This window comes from Anolis carolinensis, chromosome 4 (assembly GCF_035594765.1).
Source record: "Anolis carolinensis isolate JA03-04 chromosome 4, rAnoCar3.1.pri, whole genome shotgun sequence".
Classification (NCBI taxonomy): Eukaryota; Metazoa; Chordata; class Lepidosauria; order Squamata; family Dactyloidae; genus Anolis; species Anolis carolinensis.
Genome location: NC_085844.1, coordinates 177,114,562 through 177,133,955, shown reverse-complemented (window position 1 = coordinate 177,133,955; position 19,394 = coordinate 177,114,562). Strand labels below are relative to the sequence as shown.

Below are 19,394 nucleotides of genomic sequence, written 5' to 3'. Positions count from 1 at the left end.
TTATAGCAAAAGAGTGTAAGTTACAAGATGAGAGAACTTACAGCTTCTCTTCCCAAGACTGGATAGAAAGGAGTACCAAATAGTTTTCTCCCATTGATTAATGCCTTCATTATGAAATTGGTCACTATGAAAGAAAAGACAAATATGTGTGTATGTGTGTGTAAATGAATATGTATATGTAGATAGACAGATACAGACACACTAGAGAAGTCATAGTACTTTAGAAATGTATTACTGCTAAGCAGCAGTTTTCAAATCCTTACTTTTTCTAGAAACTCCTGCACCCAAGTTATGATTCAAGTCAAAAGGATCTAAGGAAAGGGAATAAAAACAAGCAGGTATGAAATTTGAATAGGGTTTGTTTCCTATTAATGAATGCTGTTTTTTGTAGCTTCTGCTGTAACAACATTCTCTCACAAGAGAGATCTAGACACACAACATTTTTTAAAAATACCCTCCTATTAACAAAAGGTATTGAAGTAGAAAAAGCAAGATTTTTTATTAAGTTAGTCGTTTAATAATTCCTTCAGAGAATTATATTACATTTTTTTAGATAAAAGTTATTTCACAGGTACCTTCGATAGCAATGCATTTGGATGTCCACTGTTTTTCAAATGTAGTCAACAGCTTCTTCTGCCGAATACTGATGACATATTCCTTGAAGTCAAATTCTTCAGTATAAAATCGCAGTAACCCTAACCAGAGTTCTCCCAGTGATTCTGTGTTTTTCCCAAGAGAAGGTAGTCGTTTTTTCTGTATAAAAGTGATATAATATGAAAAAGACATTTGTTTCTCATAAGAGTTTTAGGATGATTATTAAATAAGACACAGTAAAATACCAATATCTAATCCATGGTGAAGGTATACAGTATATATCTACACATTACCGTGTTTCCCCGAAAATAAGACAGTATCTTATATTATTTTTTGCTCCCAAAGATGCGCTAGGTCTTATTTTCAGGGGATGTCTTATTTTTCCATGAAGAAGGATTCATATTTATTGTTGAACAAAAAAATGAACATTTATTATATACTATACATTACTTGTCATCACAAACCAGCATAACCAGACAAACTGTGAATCCTATCAAGAATTTCTTGTTACTACCATTATTTCAATGTACAACAATCTCTGGTACGTACATTTACCGATCCTGCATGCTCTGGTGTTCTGTTCAGCAGGTATGCTTCCAAACAAAAACTTTGCTAGGTCTTACTTTCAGGGGAGGCCTTATATTTTGCAATACAGCAAAACCTCTACTAGGACTTATTTTCAGGGGATGTCTTATTTTCGGGAAGACACGGTAGCAGAAGAAAACAATCCAAGCATTTTTCATGTTCATGGAAAATCTACCCGTGCAAGCTCTAAATGAGGGACTCTCCTTCCTAACATCCTCAACTGCACTAGACCTATAAAACTGAATTTCACCAAAAACTGTAGTACAGATTGCCTCCTTCCTTTCTGAAATATTTGTTAACTGCTACTATTATTACTAACTTTATTTTATATTCCATCTTTTCCTTCCAATTGGATTCTGTTTCATCTGAAGATCTCACTTCCTAATGATAATAAAGAGTAAGGAAACAAGTTTCTATTAATTAGTATTATAGAAGATGAAAATTGGGACAGGAAACTGAAACGGTCCCTTGCTGCTATTTATATACTCCAAACCAAAGTGAAGCACTAGGGCATTCATTTGTACACTCTACCAGTTTGTCCCCACCTAAATCTCAATAGTCATTTTAACACTAGACTTTATTTCTCTATCTAAAACCAGGAATGTGGGACTACTCATTGCCAGGTCCATTTAGAGAGCTTGCACAGGGAACTTGAAGAAGTTTTTGTTCTGCCACGAGGAAAAGCAATGAAGATGATAGGACAGGGAAGGCATATGATTCCTAAGCAAGTCAAATCAACTGCATTCTATATCTTCTTTTTTACTTGCTTTGCAATCATTTAAAAAATCTCAAGTGTCAGAGAGTGCTGCTTAGACATACAATGTATTTTTCCCATGTTTGTATCCCTTTCATCTTCTTTCTGCCAGTATGCAGAAACAGACTTGTACAGAGATGATTTGCCTTTTTAAAACCTATGTATTATTCTAATGACATTTAACTGAGAACAATATGACATTCCCTTACCCATGTACTTGATATCTATGGTTTCACTTACTTACTCCCATTCTAGATCCCCAGTATTATTTTATGGTATCCTTTCAGTCCAAGCATATCAAAGAACAGCGTACTACAGTGCTAAAATATTTAGGAACACATGGAGTATAACAAGTCTAGACTTAAGAACATACTGATTGTTCTAGAGTTAGAGCATTACCAGTTCTTCAGTATCATCAAAGAAGAAAGCATTCCACCCATCAACCATTCTCTGAGGGATCTGTTGTCCATCAAATATCTAGAATACCATGAGGCAGAGAGAGAATAACAAAACTATTTCTGAAAATGTTAACGGGAGCCCATGTAAATCTTTCTACATTTAAAAATTAATTTTCAAAATGGAAGATGGTGCTATAAATCACACTTTCCAGAAATGATACCAGTTGATCTTGAATTTGGTATATGGAGGGCAGAGAAGATGATGATTGTGTTACTGCCAGGCCAGATTATGCTACATAATCATAATAATGGTACTTTCAGAATTTTCACTATGTGAAAAGCAAGAAGTTTCCATGTGGAATCATGAATGACAGTCTACATTAATTCATAACTTGTGCACTAATATCTCATTATGTGTAAAGCTAGGCTCACAGTGACAACACTGAGAATGTCCAGGAAAAGATCCAATTCTGAACTCAACAACTCTTCAAACAGAACCACAGCCAACCCCATTTTCACATGGAAAGACAACTGAAAATAAACAAGAATTCTCAACACTGACTTTTATGGCATTGTCTCCAAGAAACTTACCTCCTGAAGGACGGGTATTACCGGTGGTTCTCTTTGTTGTAGGAAGTATAACACCATCAGAATATAGGCATATGAAGAGAGACTCCCTCTGGATGCATCTCCAATATCACAGCGCTGGTTAGGGACATTTTGAATACAATGAAGACATGACAAGACATTTAGCTCTAACAATATGCTACTAAGGGAAAAATATTTGTCCATACAGAGAGGTATTTTGTGATGCTGCTACAAAATCTGAGCTCTGTCATGAACAAATGCCAAAGTGAAAAGTACACATGTAAAATAATAATGCAGAAAGTTGTCATATAAACTAAGGTTATATAAAGGTTATATAAACTAATTTCACAAGACCTTAATGAATCTGGACTCCTATTTTTTAAGTTTCCATAACAAACAGGAAACCAATTTTGAAACTAGCAGGTGTTCGAATCACATCTATGATATGTGTTTCTTCTTCCAAAAAGTCAAAAATCCAAATGGTGGCCCCTTGAGTGTGTTTAAAATGTCATCAGAATTTTCTTTCATTCATATTTCATTATAAGTAACAAGCTAAAAGTTAACTTTAAACTTAACTGTAAATTTATAGTACTGATTTTTTTTCATGGAGCATATTCCAAATTGCAAAAGAAAAGGAAGTCAATAATAAGGCCTCGTATTAGGTTTATACCAATACAAATTAGCAATCTCTAAAGTTAGAACTGGAAAGCAAAGGCAATAGACTAGCAAGAAAGTAATCTTGATGTTCACATTTTTAAAAGAACATCAACTTGAATAAGCAGCACCTGCTCTAAAAAAAGATCACTGAATGCTCACAACCCATCTGCTGATCATACCTATACTTACCTTTGCAAAAACTTTCATTGTATATCCTAAGTATTGCACTCTTGGATCAATGGCTGCATATGTTGCAAGCATCCTTGTATTGTGCTGCGCCTTAAAACAAGTTAAGGATTTAGTTGTCAGGCTATGGTTTGGCACTTGCATTGTTTACACTTTAAATTAGGCATGGGCAAAGTACAGCCCTCAAGATGCAGTTGGGATTGCAACTTCTAGCATTCCTCACTGAGGTCTATCCTGAATAGACCTGGTGGAAGCTAAAGTCCAAAAAACTGCCTATTCCTGTTTTTTTTTATAAAGAATGTTTACACTAGCCTGAGAAAACTACTGATCTACAATTGGTGCTGCACATTCTTTTAGGTTAGGGATGCAGGACTCCGCAACAATGGAAAATCTGTGAATAAAGGCCTGCTATTTTTTTAACCTGAGAGAACATTTTTGTGGGCAACTGTAAGTCCTCCAGTGCAATTTTATGGTTGGTCTCAAGCAGAAGCTGACCACATAATTGTGTTAGAAGGCCTACAAATGCTTACATATTTTTTGAGCATGTGTTGAGGCTGCATTGGAAGTGGCAGCAAATACAGCAACAATCAAACCCATGAATGCTTAACTCACAGATGAGAAAGGAAAACTGTGGTTAATTTTAATATTGAATCTAGACGGTTATTTCTAAACTGTCTAATAATACCAAAAAAGAAAATAAAAAAGACTAAGTAGAATTAATTGCTGAGAAGAGTTGGGTTGGGAGAAACAGTCCACATGCAGCAATGCATTAAATATCTCTTTGCTACATTTTTGGCCTTTCTGTACAAAAAGACTACAAAAAGGAACTACATGTGGCTTACAGGTTACACTTTGCCCACTTCGGGCCTAAAAGATAAATATTATCTGCAATTTTTAGGTTTTAAAAAATTAACAGTACTTGGAACAGCATTTTTATTTTTGCTGAAATAAGATACTTGCCAGTGTATTGTATAAACTGATATCTCCTTCTAAGCCACTTCGTCTGTGCTCAAATTTTACTATAGGCACTTTGGCTGTAGTTATAGGCAGGATGTTTCTTAAACCTGAGAAGGTAAGATGTCTATATGTAAAACCAAGAAGTTTTACATACATGCAAATACTAAGCAACATAAACTGTTATTCACATACCTGGATGCTTTTTAAGAACCTTTGCCAAATTTTCAATGATTTCCTTACAATTTAATTTCTGGGAAAAATAAATGAATAAAACACTTTTGTTACTACCTACCATAGATTAAAATACAACTTATAAAAAAGTCAGGAATTTTAATACATATGTGACATTAGAATAATTATTCCTTCAATTATATAAAATTTATTTTAAAAATGAATTACCTCTGCATTTTCATGGCCCTCCAGTGTCATGCAAATATCCAGATCACTGTCACGGAACCCAAACCCATTCTTTGAAGAGCCAAACAGGCACAGCCTGGCCTTGTCTGATTAAAAAAACAGGGTTTAACAAATATTTAAAATTAATTTTAGATTACAGCTGAAGAATTATGAATATATCATATTCTAACATACTTCACAAAGAAACTGTTTAAATTCACATTTTTGCAGCCCCAATATAATTTCTGGTGGCTGTCCTACCATATTTCCAAGTATAAGATATTTGTCCAGTTTCTGAAGTTTCCAAAAACATTTGACAGAGAACTGCGACACATGCTTTAAAATATGTTTTCCTTTTATAGTACAATGTTTTTAAAATTGATTTAATTTCTATCCCAGTTTTTAGTGATAAAGTAATTATATTCAAAGAGGGTTTTTTAAATCTTGACTTTAGTAACACTGATTGATTCAGTTAATATTTTCCGAGCACACACATTATTTTCCGAGCATACACATTACACACATCCAAATTCCTACTTAATCGTAATCAGTTCTTAATTGTTTCATGATCACAATGTTTCTATTTTATTTTCAATTTTCCCATAAGTACTGTGGCCTGATGCCAACATCTGTTCTACTCTCCTATTTAGACCATAACCTGATAAACTCACAGTAACACAATAACCCCCCTTTTGAGAGGAAGACTGGATATAAATTAGATCAAATCAATCTATATAATCCCTCCCACCAAATGCAAATATACTACAATATCTTGGCACCTGTTGACAGAGATATTACGTCGCTCATAAGATGCTTGATAAAGAAAGATTTGAGTGTATTCTTACCAATTTTCTTGCACAGACACAATTCCAAAAGATAACAGTTGAATGTTAGTATGCTACTGAATTTAGTCAACCTAGCTTCAGCTTAGTTATATATTAATACTAAGCTATGCTTAAATGTGATAAATGTGTCTAATAGTAATAGTATTGAGTTTTACATTTTATATATATATATAATAAATTGGATGCTTTGAGTGTCTTTTTACAGAGAAAAAGTGGGATATAAGCAACAACAACAATAAAGCCAATCAGTAAAAAACAGGCCAGACAATTGTAAAAAAGTGTTTTATTTATAAAACAAGGTGTCTTTAATAATTTTTCATTACATACCATTATATTCTTTCCGAATAAATCTTTCCAAACTTGCCAAAATTTGCTCTCGATTTTGTTGCTCTGAGAAAGGAGGCGACAATTCATCTAAACAAATAAAAATTAGATGAAACATTCAGCAATACCTAATATTCAAACTCTTAAATGATACCGCCATAGTCCATAAATAAGAAATGCAGTCTCTACATGGCCCTGGATAAGTCTGCGGACTAGTAAAACATTCAGTCAGAGAAATATTGGCAGATATCTGAGTATCAGATAAAACCCCTGAAATAAAAAAAAGATCATTCAGTTTGCAAAAAGATACCTAGATAGCTGAGGTTAATTTCTTTTGCCAATTTGGTTAGCTGTCATTTATTCCCACACCTATGGTAAAGTCCAAAATATACTGTGGATCTTCAAATGGGAGGAATTCATGTGGCCATTCCAGATTTTGTTTAGCCACAAGCCACAGCAATCTTAGTTACCAATGCTTTTCCAATAGCGGGGAAAGCTTCGAACTATAATTCTACAACATCTAAAGAGCCACATAAGTCCCACTCAAGCCTTTAAGTGAAAGACAACAACACAAAATTATATTCTAGTATCAGATACTTGAAAAAAATATTTCCATTCCCACAAGTAGAAAAAATCCTATCTTAGCATGTGCAGAGTTCAGTTTGTTGTTTAATTTTAACAGAGAACTACTCACTTGGTCAAAACAGCAAATTGTACTTACCAAAGCACCTTTTACATACTAGATCAAGTATTTCTCTAAATCTACTTGTCATTGGCGGTAGTGGTTTTAGATCAATTTTCTTAAAATCTTCCGGGCAATCATTTTTGGAATGGCCATCTCTTTTGCAGATACTGCATACTATTGTTGGAGGCTATGGCAGAAAAAAAATCAATAACCAAAATTATTTTAATATTAAAATTGTTTAATTAAGATATTTTTTTCCCGAAAGACAATTGGTGTGTTCCAGTGAAGAAGTCTTGGATTCAAGTACAAAATTCAATTCACTGTACAGTTTGGGGTATCTGGTATCTTCTCAAAGTTGCTTACTTGTTAAACAATATAATAATCACATTTTCCCAAAGTGGTCCCCATGCCAGAACATTATATGCAGGAATCTGTTATTAGTACTCAGTTCCTTGCCTAATTCAAGTATTACAACAACTACAAAAGGCCTAGTACTTCATGCTTGCTACAGTCAAATGGCCCAGGCCCAAAGCCAAATCAGAATTTGGGATGAGAGAGCTTGTGAAAATCCTACACCAAAGATTGATGGTGGAATGAGGAAACAGGCAAAGCATTTTCAGGCTTGACCTTTACTACACAAAATAACAACTTTCTCTCCACACCATCTGAGCAGTGAAAAGGACTAGCCTGTATATAAACCTATATACAACCATACAAGGGACTTAAATATTCTTTAGTCAGCATCATGCTCAAGAAGTATAAGAAAAGTAAAGGAACCCCCAGAAGAGTGAAATGCATTTGTTGTGTAAATAAGTATACAAATCATAGATGTGATTGTTGCAACAGGAAACAAAATGCAATGTGAAAGACTTGTGCTGAGAAAATCAGTATAGGCATTGGCAAGTTTTGTGCCTGGTGTGTAGTCTAAATAATTCTGTTGATAGCAGAAAATAAATGGTTTTTGAGTAAGATGTTATTTCTTTGCTTTTGCAGAGAAATCTAAATTAGAATTCTTTCTGATATCCAAACTTTGAATAAGTTGGAAGTAATATTGAATTAATTATTTCTATATATGTTTACAAAGTTTAAAAACATGTAAAAGGAATTGTAGAATCTGAACTCATTTGTCTGTCTTAAGACAGGGTTCTACAACGTACTTCTGCACACTGGCCAATCACACCCACTGAAAACTGGATCGACTAAATCAATCTACCACACATAGTTTCTTGTCTTTTTGGGAGACTTGACTTGTTGGGAGAAAGACAAGCCAGTACCCTGGCTTCTGTCATGTTCACATATTACACTGAACAAAACACAGACAATCAGTAGTTTGTTCATATTGCACTACAAGTATGAGAAGCTAAACAAGCACGCAGATTGCCAAAGCTAAACCAGGTTTCTGCTAAAACTAGACTTTATTATAGCCACATCAGCAAAAATATGAGGACACTAGTGCTATGATCACATTGTTGAGGCCTTCTAAAATGTCTAACCTTTGGAAGAATCCTAGAAAGCAGTCATCTAGCTCATAAGACCTACACTTCAATGAACTCATGAGAAGGCCTTGATGGAAAAGGCACAAAGCCTCATGAATCCTGCAGAGGGCAGATTTGTTTTTCCTAGACTTATGCAAAAGTAATACAAAGTCATGAGTCAACCCAATTGCCTATTAAGTGCTTCATTGGACTATAAAGACTTGAACAAATAGTTTAAGAACTCTGGTTCAGTAGATTTATTCCAGCCTTGGGGAATGTTAAAAAAAACAATGGTATGAAGGCACTATGATCTAATGGCTAAAGGATTACAATATGTGACTGCATTCTGGTAATGGAGTAAAAAAGACTAGCCTTACTTTATTTAACAAGCATCAGTGGAAAGACAGGTTAATGAACCTAATACCTTTGAAAATAAATATTTTGAACTCATTTTACCTTTCCAGAAGTCAAAATAAATTTATCAAACACATAATGCATATCTTCCGTGGCGATTTCATCATTAGTGTCTTGAATTTCTCCTACTGCTTGGCAGTTGTGTGAGGTAGCTGATGTGCTAGTGCCTGAGCACATATTTATTTGTGGATATTCAATTATTGAATTCTGTCTGTTTTCAGTGTCAGTTAGTTCACTAACAAAATCAGCATCAAAGGACCTATGTTCACTAAAAACACGATTTTCTTCAGTTGTAGTTTCTTGATCATTCTTTGCCTCAAGTGATTTGTGTTCCAATTCACAGCATTCATTAGCAATAAGGGATACAGTTTCCTCTCTGCTGTCACAGTTTGTATTTAGAATTTCTGGTGTTTTTGCCAGCAAACTTTTTGAGTTTTCAGACGTACGTTTCCTGGATGTTGGTTCCATTTCACTACACTCATTTAACTCACACTCTAGTATATTGTCTGCACAGCCTGCACTCTGCTTCTCTGCAGGGTTGGCTTGCTGTGGAAGGGAACAATTGGCTGCAGGTTCTTCAGGTTTTTTGCTACCAAATTTCCCCTTTTCCTTTTTCCTGGTGTCTGATTTGAGTTTACTTCCATCTTTATTTTGTGGACAGGCAAAATATTTATACGCTGTCCTGAACCTCTCAAGTATGTACTCAAACACCATTTGGCTGTTCAGGCTCCGTGCAACATTTCTTTTTAGTGCAAAAGGATCTAGAAAAAAATAACACAGATCAATTTTTAGCAAAGTATTTAACACATATTTAACACAAATATTTGTGTTAAAGTTCCAGAGCTTGAGAGCAGCCTCTGAGAAAATTTTCTCCTGAGTCCTCACAGACTGGTACCAAGAGAAAGCCCTCTCCCGAAGTTCTTAAACTGATCATACAGAGAGATAAAGACTGTCTGTGTTATGATTGAGCCTCATGGCTCTGTTACTGACAGACGTGGGCGTAAGACTCCTCGGGAGTCAGATACTCTCGAGGAGCGAGAGAGAAAAAGACTGCGAGACATATTTGCAGCACCATCTGACGAAGAATCTTTCGAAGGGTTTACGGAGAGAATGGAGGAGGGGCTGGTTAGCTCAGAGGAGGATGAGATGGATTGGACTCGGGTAAGGGAGGAATTGGGTGCCACTGGCCATGATGGGACAGAAGATGAATGGGGACCTTCAGGATTAGACCCATGGCTTAGCTGGAGGGATGGGACGGGATCCACAGCTGGAGATGCTGTTGGGCGTAGTCAGAGGTGTTCCAGCTCTGACGAGGAAAGTGATGAGGAAACGCCCGGGTTAAGGAGGACAGCTGACAGTGATGAAGATTTGTAACTGGCATAAAATGGGGCTTGGGAGCAATTGCAAATTGCGTCGGGCAAGGTAATCTGGGCAAACGCTTGGGATCCGTGTGTGTGTGGGACGCTTCCCTGAAGACTTGTGTGCTTTCCTGTGCTGAGACGTAAGTTGATTGGAATCCAAGGTCAGACGGCGGGAGGGATTGTGTGGGCATTTGTTTGTGCAAACCTGTGCTTACTCTTATTAGCTTGACCTTCCGTCGTCTTTCTGACGGACGCCATCTCCTGCTTTGAGAACCCGGACTGAACTGACCACGGCTTGTCTTCCCCCCTTCTTGGACTTGGAAAAACTACAAACGTCTGCTTCTGGCTTTGATCTACGGAACGGAACTGGTCTACTCTACTTCTGCAATCCTTGGCTGAATTGCTCGTGTTGGAGATCCTGTCTACTGTGTGTGTGTGGGAGCGACGCAAGTTACTCTAAGCACAGTGCTGGCAGCAGAGAGGAATCTGCTGCCAATTAGTTGCATTCTTTGTATCTTTTGTTCTTTGGCTTTTGTTCTGTTAATACCTAGGCTGAAGCAAGCAGTTTGTTTTTACCCGGATTAAACTCCGGTTTAATCCGGTTTATCTTTTGAACATTTACTTTTGTCCCTTTTTGCTACTAAAGGCAAAAACTGCCTGGCCCTTGTGTTTTTACGGGCATTTTTGAGTTCTGTAATCTAATAAACTCTGTTACTTTGAATCTTGTGGCGTTCTGTCTTTGACAGATTGCCCGACGCCCATAAAAGGTTTATTGCAGCAATAAACCCGTCAGGAAGACGATGGATGAGTTAAGAGCCAAAGTAGACCAATTGCAAACGGCCTTTACCGTAAGCCAAACAGCTTTTGCTGTGAAAGGACATGTTTTGACTCCTGAACGCTTTGACGGAACCAGGTGCAAGTTGCCAACCTTTTTGGCACAAGTGGAGCTTTATTTTTCACAGCTCAGTGTTCATGCTTTTCCTACTGACACTAGTAAGGTGGCTTTTATTTTGAGTTTGTTGACCGGTCCCGCAGGACAATGGGCCACTAATTTAATTTTGGGAAATGACCCAGTCAAGGACAATTTGAATAATTTCAAAAAGTTGTTAACTGATACTTTTGGGGATCCTCTCCGCACGGAGAACGCTGGGTGGGCTCTGTATCGGTTGAAACAGGGAAAGGGGACTGTTTTGGATTACTTAAATAAGTTTAACCTGTATCGCCACCAGCTGGATTGGGGGGAAAATGCATTCATGCTTTTATTTACTGCCGGGTTAAGTGATATGCTCCAGGATGAATTAGCACGCTTGGAGCCGGCTGAAAGCTGGGACGCCTTAGTAGCTAAGGTGCTGCGTTTAGACGCAAGGTTCGAGGCTCGTAAACACTCAAAAGCAATGTGTGCGCCACCCATGCATGTAACCAGGGCACCTGTGGTGATGGGGGAAGAGCCCATGGAGCTTGGGGTCTTTAAAAAACTGTCTACAGAGGAAAAGAGCCGTAGGAGGCAGCTGGGCTTGTGTTTGTACTGTGGGAATGCTGGGCATTTTGCCAAAAATTGTAATGTGAAACCTTCCCAGCTTTCGGGAAAAGGCCAGCCCTAGTGCGACGTGAGTCCAACGCACTAGGGCTCCTCAAGCAGTCAACTGAGGGGAGGAAGCATGTTTTCGTACCCATTACATTATCTGTTGGGGGAAGGGAACTTGTTTCTACTCTGGCACTGCTGGACTCAGGAGCTACGGTCTCCTATATAGATATTGAGTTTGCTAAGAAGCATGGCATTCCTAGAGTGCGCAAGGCATGCGACGTGTGGGTGGAGGGAGCAGATGGGAGACTGCTGGAGACTGGGGTGGTTAACCAGGAAACCTCAGCAGTAACGTGGGAGGTGCAGGGAGTAACGGGAACGTTTGTGTGGGATATTACGAGCTTGCCTAGATATGATGTGATCCTGGGGATGGATTGGCTAGCTGTAGTAAACCCACAAGTGGATTGGGCAACACGTAAAGTGATCTTAAAGAGGCAGGATTGTTGCACTTTAAACGTTACTCATGCTGATATGGAGGGAGTGCCTGCTGAGTATGGGGAGTTCTCTGATGTATTTTGTAAAAGAGAAGCGGACAAATTACCACCGCACAGGCCATATGATTGCGCCATCAAGCTGGCAGAAGGTGCGAAACTGCCAGCAGGGAGGCTGTATGCCTTGACTGTACCGGAAAGGCAAGCTTTGCGGGAGTTTTTAGATGAAAATTTAGCCAAGGGGTTTATTCGCCCATCTAGTTCTCCAACTGCGGCACCAGTATTCTTTGTAGCCAAAAAGACTGGGGAACTTAGGTTGGTCTGCGACTATCGGATCCTAAACAAATACACCATTCGGGATAGGTACCCGCTCCCTTTAATCTCGGAACTGTTATCAAGGGTGCAAGGGGCTAAGGTCTTTACCAAGCTTGACCTGCGGGGGGCCTATAACTTAATCCGTATACGGGAAGGGGATGAATGGAAGACGGCATTTAACACGTGTTTCGGATGCCACGAGTTCCGAGTCATGCCTTTTGGGCTTTGTAATGCTCCTGCGGTCTTCCAGAGGTTCATGAACGATGTGTTCAGGGACCTAATTGACCAATTTTTAGTGATTTATTTGGATGATATCTTGATTTTTTCTAAGGACGAGAAAGAACATCGTCAACATGTCAAGCAGGTTCTGCACCGACTGCGGGCTAATGGGCTTTTCGCCAAGGCTTCCAAATGCGTCTTTCATGTGCCTGAAGTGGAGTTCCTAGGTCATGTAGTGTCAGGTAGGGAACTTAAAATGGACCCACATAAGGTTGACGCCGTCAACTCATGGCAGGAGCTGAAAACTAAGAAGGATGTACAAAGGTTCTTAGGTTTCGCTAATTACTACCGGGAGTTTATTCCGAATTTTGCAAAGCTCACGGTACCTTTGACGCAGCTTCTGCGCAAGAAACAGCCATTTGTGTGGGGGCGGGAAGCTCACGAGGCGTTTCTACAACTTAAGTCTAGTTTTCAATCGGACAACATACTAACCCATCCTGATGTTGACAAACCGTTCGTGGTAGAAGCGGACGCTTCTAGCTACGCGTTGGGGGCTGTATTGTCTCAGAAGGACTCCTCAGGGACCTTGCGTCCCTGTGGATTTTACTCGCGGCAACTAACACCCTTCGAGCAGAACTATACCATATGGGAGAAGGAGTTGTTGGCGATTAAGGTGGCGTTTGAGGTGTGGCGGCACTGGCTTGAAGGGGCACGGCACCAGATCGTGGTCAGATCTGATCACAAGAACTTAGAGCACTTGCAAACAGCAAAGAAGTTAAACCAGCGTCAAATCCGATGGGCTTTGTTTTTCTCCAGGTTTAACTTCAAGGTGCAGTTCGTAGAGGGGAAGGCAAACTTGCGGGCCGATGCTTTATCCCGCAAGCCGGAGTTTAAGACCAATGAGCAGGTTGTATGTCAGACCATCTTGCCTACTGCCTCTCTGTGTGTTGTAGATAATGAGCTCGGGTTACATGACCAGATCCTTGCGGCTCAGAGGGATGATGTGTGGACACAGGAGCAACTGATGCTGCTCTCAGCAGGTAACCGTACCATACTGCCGCATCTACAAGATCAAGACGGAGTATTGGTACGCAGGGGGCAGGTCTACGTACCAGTGGGGGCCCTCAGGTTGGAGGTGATTAGAGCCCACCATGACGAACCCATGGCTGGGCACTTTGGCAGATTCAAGACCGTGCAGCTCATTACCAGGAGCTATTGGTGGCCAAAGATGCGGCAAGACATTCTGCGCTTTTGTGACAGCTGCGCCGTTTGCCAGCAGAGTAAGACGCCTGTTGGGCGCCCTAGAGGGTTGTTGTCGTCTTTACCTGTTCCGGACAGGCCATGGCAAATCATTTCCATGGATTTCATTTCAGATTTGCCTAAGTCTGGGGGTTATACTTGTATTTGGGTGGTGGTGGATTTATTTAGTAAACTGGCTCATTTTATTCCTTGTTCAACCATTCCGGCGGCCCCTACGTTGGCCTTACTATTTACTAAGCACATCTATCGTTTGCACGGAGCACCCGAGGTGATTATTTCAGATAGGGCTCCGCAATTTGTGTCACGCTTTTGGAAACATTTCCATGAGTGTTTGGGGACTAAGTTAAACGTTTCTTCAGCTTTCCATCCGCAAACGGATGGACAGTCGGAACGGGTTAATGGGCTCTTAGAGCAATATCTGCGTTGTTTTTGTTTAGACCAACCCACGGCTTGGGTGAAGTGGCTACCGGTGGCGGAATTTGCTTACAACAATGCGGTGCACACATCTAGTCAGCATACGCCGTTTGAGCTAACTTATGGTTTTCATCCACGGGGAGGTGTGGCGCCGTCGACCAATGTGGTCTCTTCGGACCCTGTGTACCGCTCTACGGAAATGGCTGCATTGCATGATGTTGCCCGTCGCTTACTGCTGGAAGCTAAGGCAACGCAGAAGACTCAGGCTGACCGCCACAGGCAGGCAGGGGAGGAGTTGGAAGAAGGGGATTTGGTGTGGTTATCTTCCAAACATATTAAACAGGCTGGGGGAAAGTTTGCGCCTCGGTATTTGGGTCCCTTTCCTATCGTTAAAAAGATTTCTTCCGTTGCGTTTCGTTTGCGTTTACCGTCTAGTTTAAAGGTCCATCCAGTCTTTCATCGTTCACTGTTGAAACTTGATACCTCTAGTCGTCGTGGTGCTATAGCGGAGGGTATCACTGCCACTTCTCCGCCATCGGGGGAGGAGGCCTTTGTGAGAGGGGATAGTGTTATGATTGAGCCTCATGGCTCTGTTACTGACAGACGTGGGCGTAAGACTCCTCGGGAGTCAGATACTCTCGAGGAGCGAGAGAGAAAAAGACTGCGAGACATATTTGCAGCACCATCTGACGAAGAATCTTTCGAAGGGTTTACGGAGAGAATGGAGGAGGGGCTGGTTAGCTCAGAGGAGGATGAGATGGATTGGACTCGGGTAAGGGAGGAATTGGGTGCCACTGGCCATGATGGGACAGAAGATGAATGGGGACCTTCAGGATTAGACCCATGGCTTAGCTGGAGGGATGGGACGGGATCCACAGCTGGAGATGCTGTTGGGCGTAGTCAGAGGTGTTCCAGCTCTGACGAGGAAAGTGATGAGGAAACGCCCGGGTTAAGGAGGACAGCTGACAGTGATGAAGATTTGTAACTGGCATAAAATGGGGCTTGGGAGCAATTGCAAATTGCGTCGGGCAAGGTAATCTGGGCAAACGCTTGGGATCCGTGTGTGTGTGGGACGCTTCCCTGAAGACTTGTGTGCTTTCCTGTGCTGAGACGTAAGTTGATTGGAATCCAAGGTCAGACGGCGGGAGGGATTGTGTGGGCATTTGTTTGTGCAAACCTGTGCTTACTCTTATTAGCTTGACCTTCCGTCGTCTTTCTGACGGACGCCATCTCCTGCTTTGAGAACCCGGACTGAACTGACCACGGCTTGTCTTCCCCCCTTCTTGGACTTGGAAAAACTACAAACGTCTGCTTCTGGCTTTGATCTACGGAACGGAACTGGTCTACTCTACTTCTGCAATCCTTGGCTGAATTGCTCGTGTTGGAGATCCTGTCTACTGTGTGTGTGTGGGAGCGACGCAAGTTACTCTAAGCACAGTGCTGGCAGCAGAGAGGAATCTGCTGCCAATTAGTTGCATTCTTTGTATCTTTTGTTCTTTGGCTTTTGTTCTGTTAATACCTAGGCTGAAGCAAGCAGTTTGTTTTTACCCGGATTAAACTCCGGTTTAATCCGGTTTATCTTTTGAACATTTACTTTTGTCCCTTTTTGCTACTAAAGGCAAAAACTGCCTGGCCCTTGTGTTTTTACGGGCATTTTTGAGTTCTGTAATCTAATAAACTCTGTTACTTTGAATCTTGTGGCGTTCTGTCTTTGACAGTCTGAAACCTTAAGGTAATAGACATGTTTGAAGGATGCTTTTAGATTCATCCTCTAAAATAACTACTGGTAAATATGTGTTAGGACAAAGTTCATGTAAATGAGACATACAATGAAAATCTATACAACAGACCTGCTGTTATTTGCAGGGCTTTGGTTCTGGGATCCTCCCCAGATAAAAAATGCAGATGACCATTGGAAATCACTGATCCAGATCCAAGAGATCCAGAGAGCCCATGGTATTTTCTGCAATTTGGGGTAATATAGCATAAAATAATACACACAGATAAATATGAAGTTCTACCAATGACAGATATAAGCAAAGTTATAAATAAAGTCTCCCCAGAGCTTAACAGGAAACACAGTTTCTCTCACCTTCAATGGCTATTCGCCTTTTAGGCCAGGTTTTGTTCTCTCTGGTTAAAAGTTCTTGTACCCGTATGCTGATAACGTATTCTTCCAAAGCAAATTCCAGTGTATAAAACTTCAGCAATTCTAGCCACAGATGTCCCAATGATATCTGGTGTGGTTCTTCCAATGCTAAGGGAGACTGAAAGATACAGAAAAGGGAAACTAAATTTTTCATTTGTCGTGAAATGGTATCGTTTCAGGGGAAAAAATCAAGAAAGGTCAATTTCCATTTCAAGGAACAACTACTTACACTGCCATTTTTCTCCTTTGCATTATGCTGGGAGTCTGTTTCTACAGATGATGCATTCTTGTCACCACTGTGCTGTTCACCTTTAGCTTTTCCTTCAGCAGCACTCACGTTTTTCCCTCCACTGTTTGAGGGTTTGTACTCCCACACTACAAACTTTTCATCTTTTATTCTTTTCAATTGGTAGTCATCAGCCTTTTTAGAATCAAAGCCTTCAATCTACAGAAACACAAAAAAAGGCTTCTCAAAGACCAAGATCATACAAGTACTGAATCCAAAATGATACTGACACACGTCACAAAGCTTCCTTTCCTTTATTTCCCTCACCCCAAGTCCTAAAAAGCTTCCCAGAAAATGTTGTTGGGGGTTCCCTGCCCCTTCCCCCGAAGCAGGCTGGGAGAACTAATCGGTTGCAAGTAAAACTCACCCATCACCCGACCACATTTGATACAGACCAAAGAAACTGAGACATATAAGCTTTTATTTTATACTACAGCTTATGGCTAGAAATAAATTTCATGTAGAAATTTTATGGCCAATTCAACTTCTTTACTTTCTCATCTGGGTCTGTGGAACTGATTGCCTGTTTCTTACCATCCAAACTTTTCTACCTTAATTTATAAAACTTACCCAACTGCCTAAATATGATGGTAGTATTCGTGGTTCTCTTTGTTGAAGGAAAAATATCACCATTAAGGCAAAAGAATATGAAGGGATGCCACCTTCTGCTTGACAGTCGATATGGCACAACTACGACGTAGGAGATAAAAAGTTATAGTTCCATTATATACTTATTAAGTCAAAGGCATGTCCTATGTCCTAAGTTTCATTATGAAAAAAGCCAAGACATAAATTCATGTAGAGACAACCAGTTATCACTAAACCAATCTGCCACAGATACCCTATGCTAGACTTTAAAAAAATATGATTAATTAAATTTAATTTGTGTGTATGTGTTTATAAACATACACACACATATATAAAAATTGTATTTTTATCATAGCCTTTTCAGCTATGGAAGTGTTAGGGATTCCTCTTCAGAAGAGGAATCCTTAACATCAGGACAGGAAGCCACCTTGGACAGTGAGAAGGGTAGGATATAAATCAAATAAATAACTAAACGAATTACCTTTATCCCAAGTGTTCACTCAACTAGAGTAAACTCAACTTACGCTTGCAAGTTCCACTAGTCCAATGGGACTGTAGCAGCTGCGACTAACAACTGGGTAGCAAATGTATAATACTCACCTCCATATAATTAATACTCACTCATTTTTAAATAGCCAGGGAGACATTTAAAAACTTAGCTAGAAAAGGGTTTGGGTAAATAACATGCTGCTTACATAAATAAGGGTCACATGGAAGACTGCCATTAAATCCAGAAGATTAAGATTTTGTTAAAACAGACAATAGAGATAGGAAACACACTTGTGCATGCAATCATAAACATGCATTCACTGCTGTAGGGGCAGTTTGTAAGTGACATCCCTGAATGGAATGAAAACATCTGTCTCAAACTAGAAACTACAGCTACAGTCGCTCCCTTGGACTATAATCTAGAACCTGTAGGGGTAAAATCTAATGAACATACTGTTATGTTATTTTTGTATATACCAGTTCAATATTGGGGCTTAGGAATTTAGCTAATCTTTGGTACCTTTTATATATAAAATTTCATCTCCCCTCTTCTGTACCTATATGAGCAGACTCTATGTGATTTAAACAGACAAGAGATGCCACAAAATGGACCATGACTCCAAGATTCCTCTCTGCTCATTAATCATACCAAATATAGCAGAGTTCAATTTCTAACTACAATTCCTTACAGAATACTGGCAGCTACTCCAAATGATCCTCTAAAGTCCTTTAAAGTGCAAGGGGTTTCAGTGCAAAACATGAAAAGTCTCAATGTGCAAATGGAAGAATTGTGTTCAGTTTTTTGGATTTCATCCAAATACTCTTCGCTTTTTATTTCAGAAAAAGAAATACAGTTTAAAGAAAAATAAATATTAAAAGAGCTTTTCTTTATAATATACAGGGGCGTAAGTACCATAAAAGCACCTGGTCCCACCTAAACGTGGAAGGCAAGTAGGAGTTGGCCCTGGCTGGTGCTTGGATAGGAGACTGCCAAAGAATACCAGGTGCTGTAGGTTATAACTACGTATTCCTTAATAAAACCTTATGAAATTCATGGAGGCATCATAAGTCAACAGGCAACTTGAAAGCAGATACACACATCAATCTATATATATTTTAACAAATTTGCAGCTGTTGTAAAACTCCTATTGCATTTAAGCAGGCAAATATTAACATATATACTATATCACTGCATTTATATATTTATATGTGTTTATTTTAAAAACTTACTCTAGCCCAGTAGCGAAAAGCCAACACCAAAGGAACAAGAACTGGTTCTAGTTTGCCGAGTGCAGCTAGTAGGTCAGTCGTAAGGCAGGCCACATCATTTCCAGCACTAACTTTGCAAGTTAAACCACTGACATTGAAAGAAATTTTAAGACAAATTGTAAGCCACATCACTGTCTCCCAGTAACTGAAGTATGAAGACAACTAAATAAAGA

At 39.6% G+C, this 19,394-nt stretch overlaps 1 protein-coding gene across 3 annotated transcripts in view; it reads right to left on the bottom strand.

The window, feature by feature from the left end:
• Positions 1 to 19,394, bottom strand: part of tut4 (terminal uridylyl transferase 4) — a 46,838-nt gene that overhangs the window by 7,639 nt on the left and 19,805 nt on the right. For all 3 annotated transcript variants that reach the window (XM_008109581.3, XM_003220287.4, XM_016993245.2), the window contains 16 exons: positions 19,183 to 19,309; positions 17,446 to 17,565; positions 16,819 to 17,034; positions 16,533 to 16,707; positions 8,901 to 9,619; positions 7,006 to 7,156; positions 6,288 to 6,374; positions 5,119 to 5,222; positions 4,912 to 4,969; positions 4,723 to 4,826; positions 3,766 to 3,855; positions 2,923 to 3,036; positions 2,333 to 2,410; positions 576 to 753; positions 264 to 311; positions 42 to 124 (listed from right to left, as the gene is read on the bottom strand). In XM_008109581.3, coding sequence (XP_008107788.2) covers positions 42 to 124; positions 264 to 311; positions 576 to 753; positions 2,333 to 2,410; positions 2,923 to 3,036; positions 3,766 to 3,855; positions 4,723 to 4,826; positions 4,912 to 4,969; positions 5,119 to 5,222; positions 6,288 to 6,374; positions 7,006 to 7,156; positions 8,901 to 9,619; positions 16,533 to 16,707; positions 16,819 to 17,034; positions 17,446 to 17,565; positions 19,183 to 19,309 — 2,452 coding nt within the window. The remainder of the gene's footprint in view (positions 1 to 41; positions 125 to 263; positions 312 to 575; positions 754 to 2,332; positions 2,411 to 2,922; positions 3,037 to 3,765; positions 3,856 to 4,722; positions 4,827 to 4,911; positions 4,970 to 5,118; positions 5,223 to 6,287; positions 6,375 to 7,005; positions 7,157 to 8,900; positions 9,620 to 16,532; positions 16,708 to 16,818; positions 17,035 to 17,445; positions 17,566 to 19,182; positions 19,310 to 19,394) is intronic.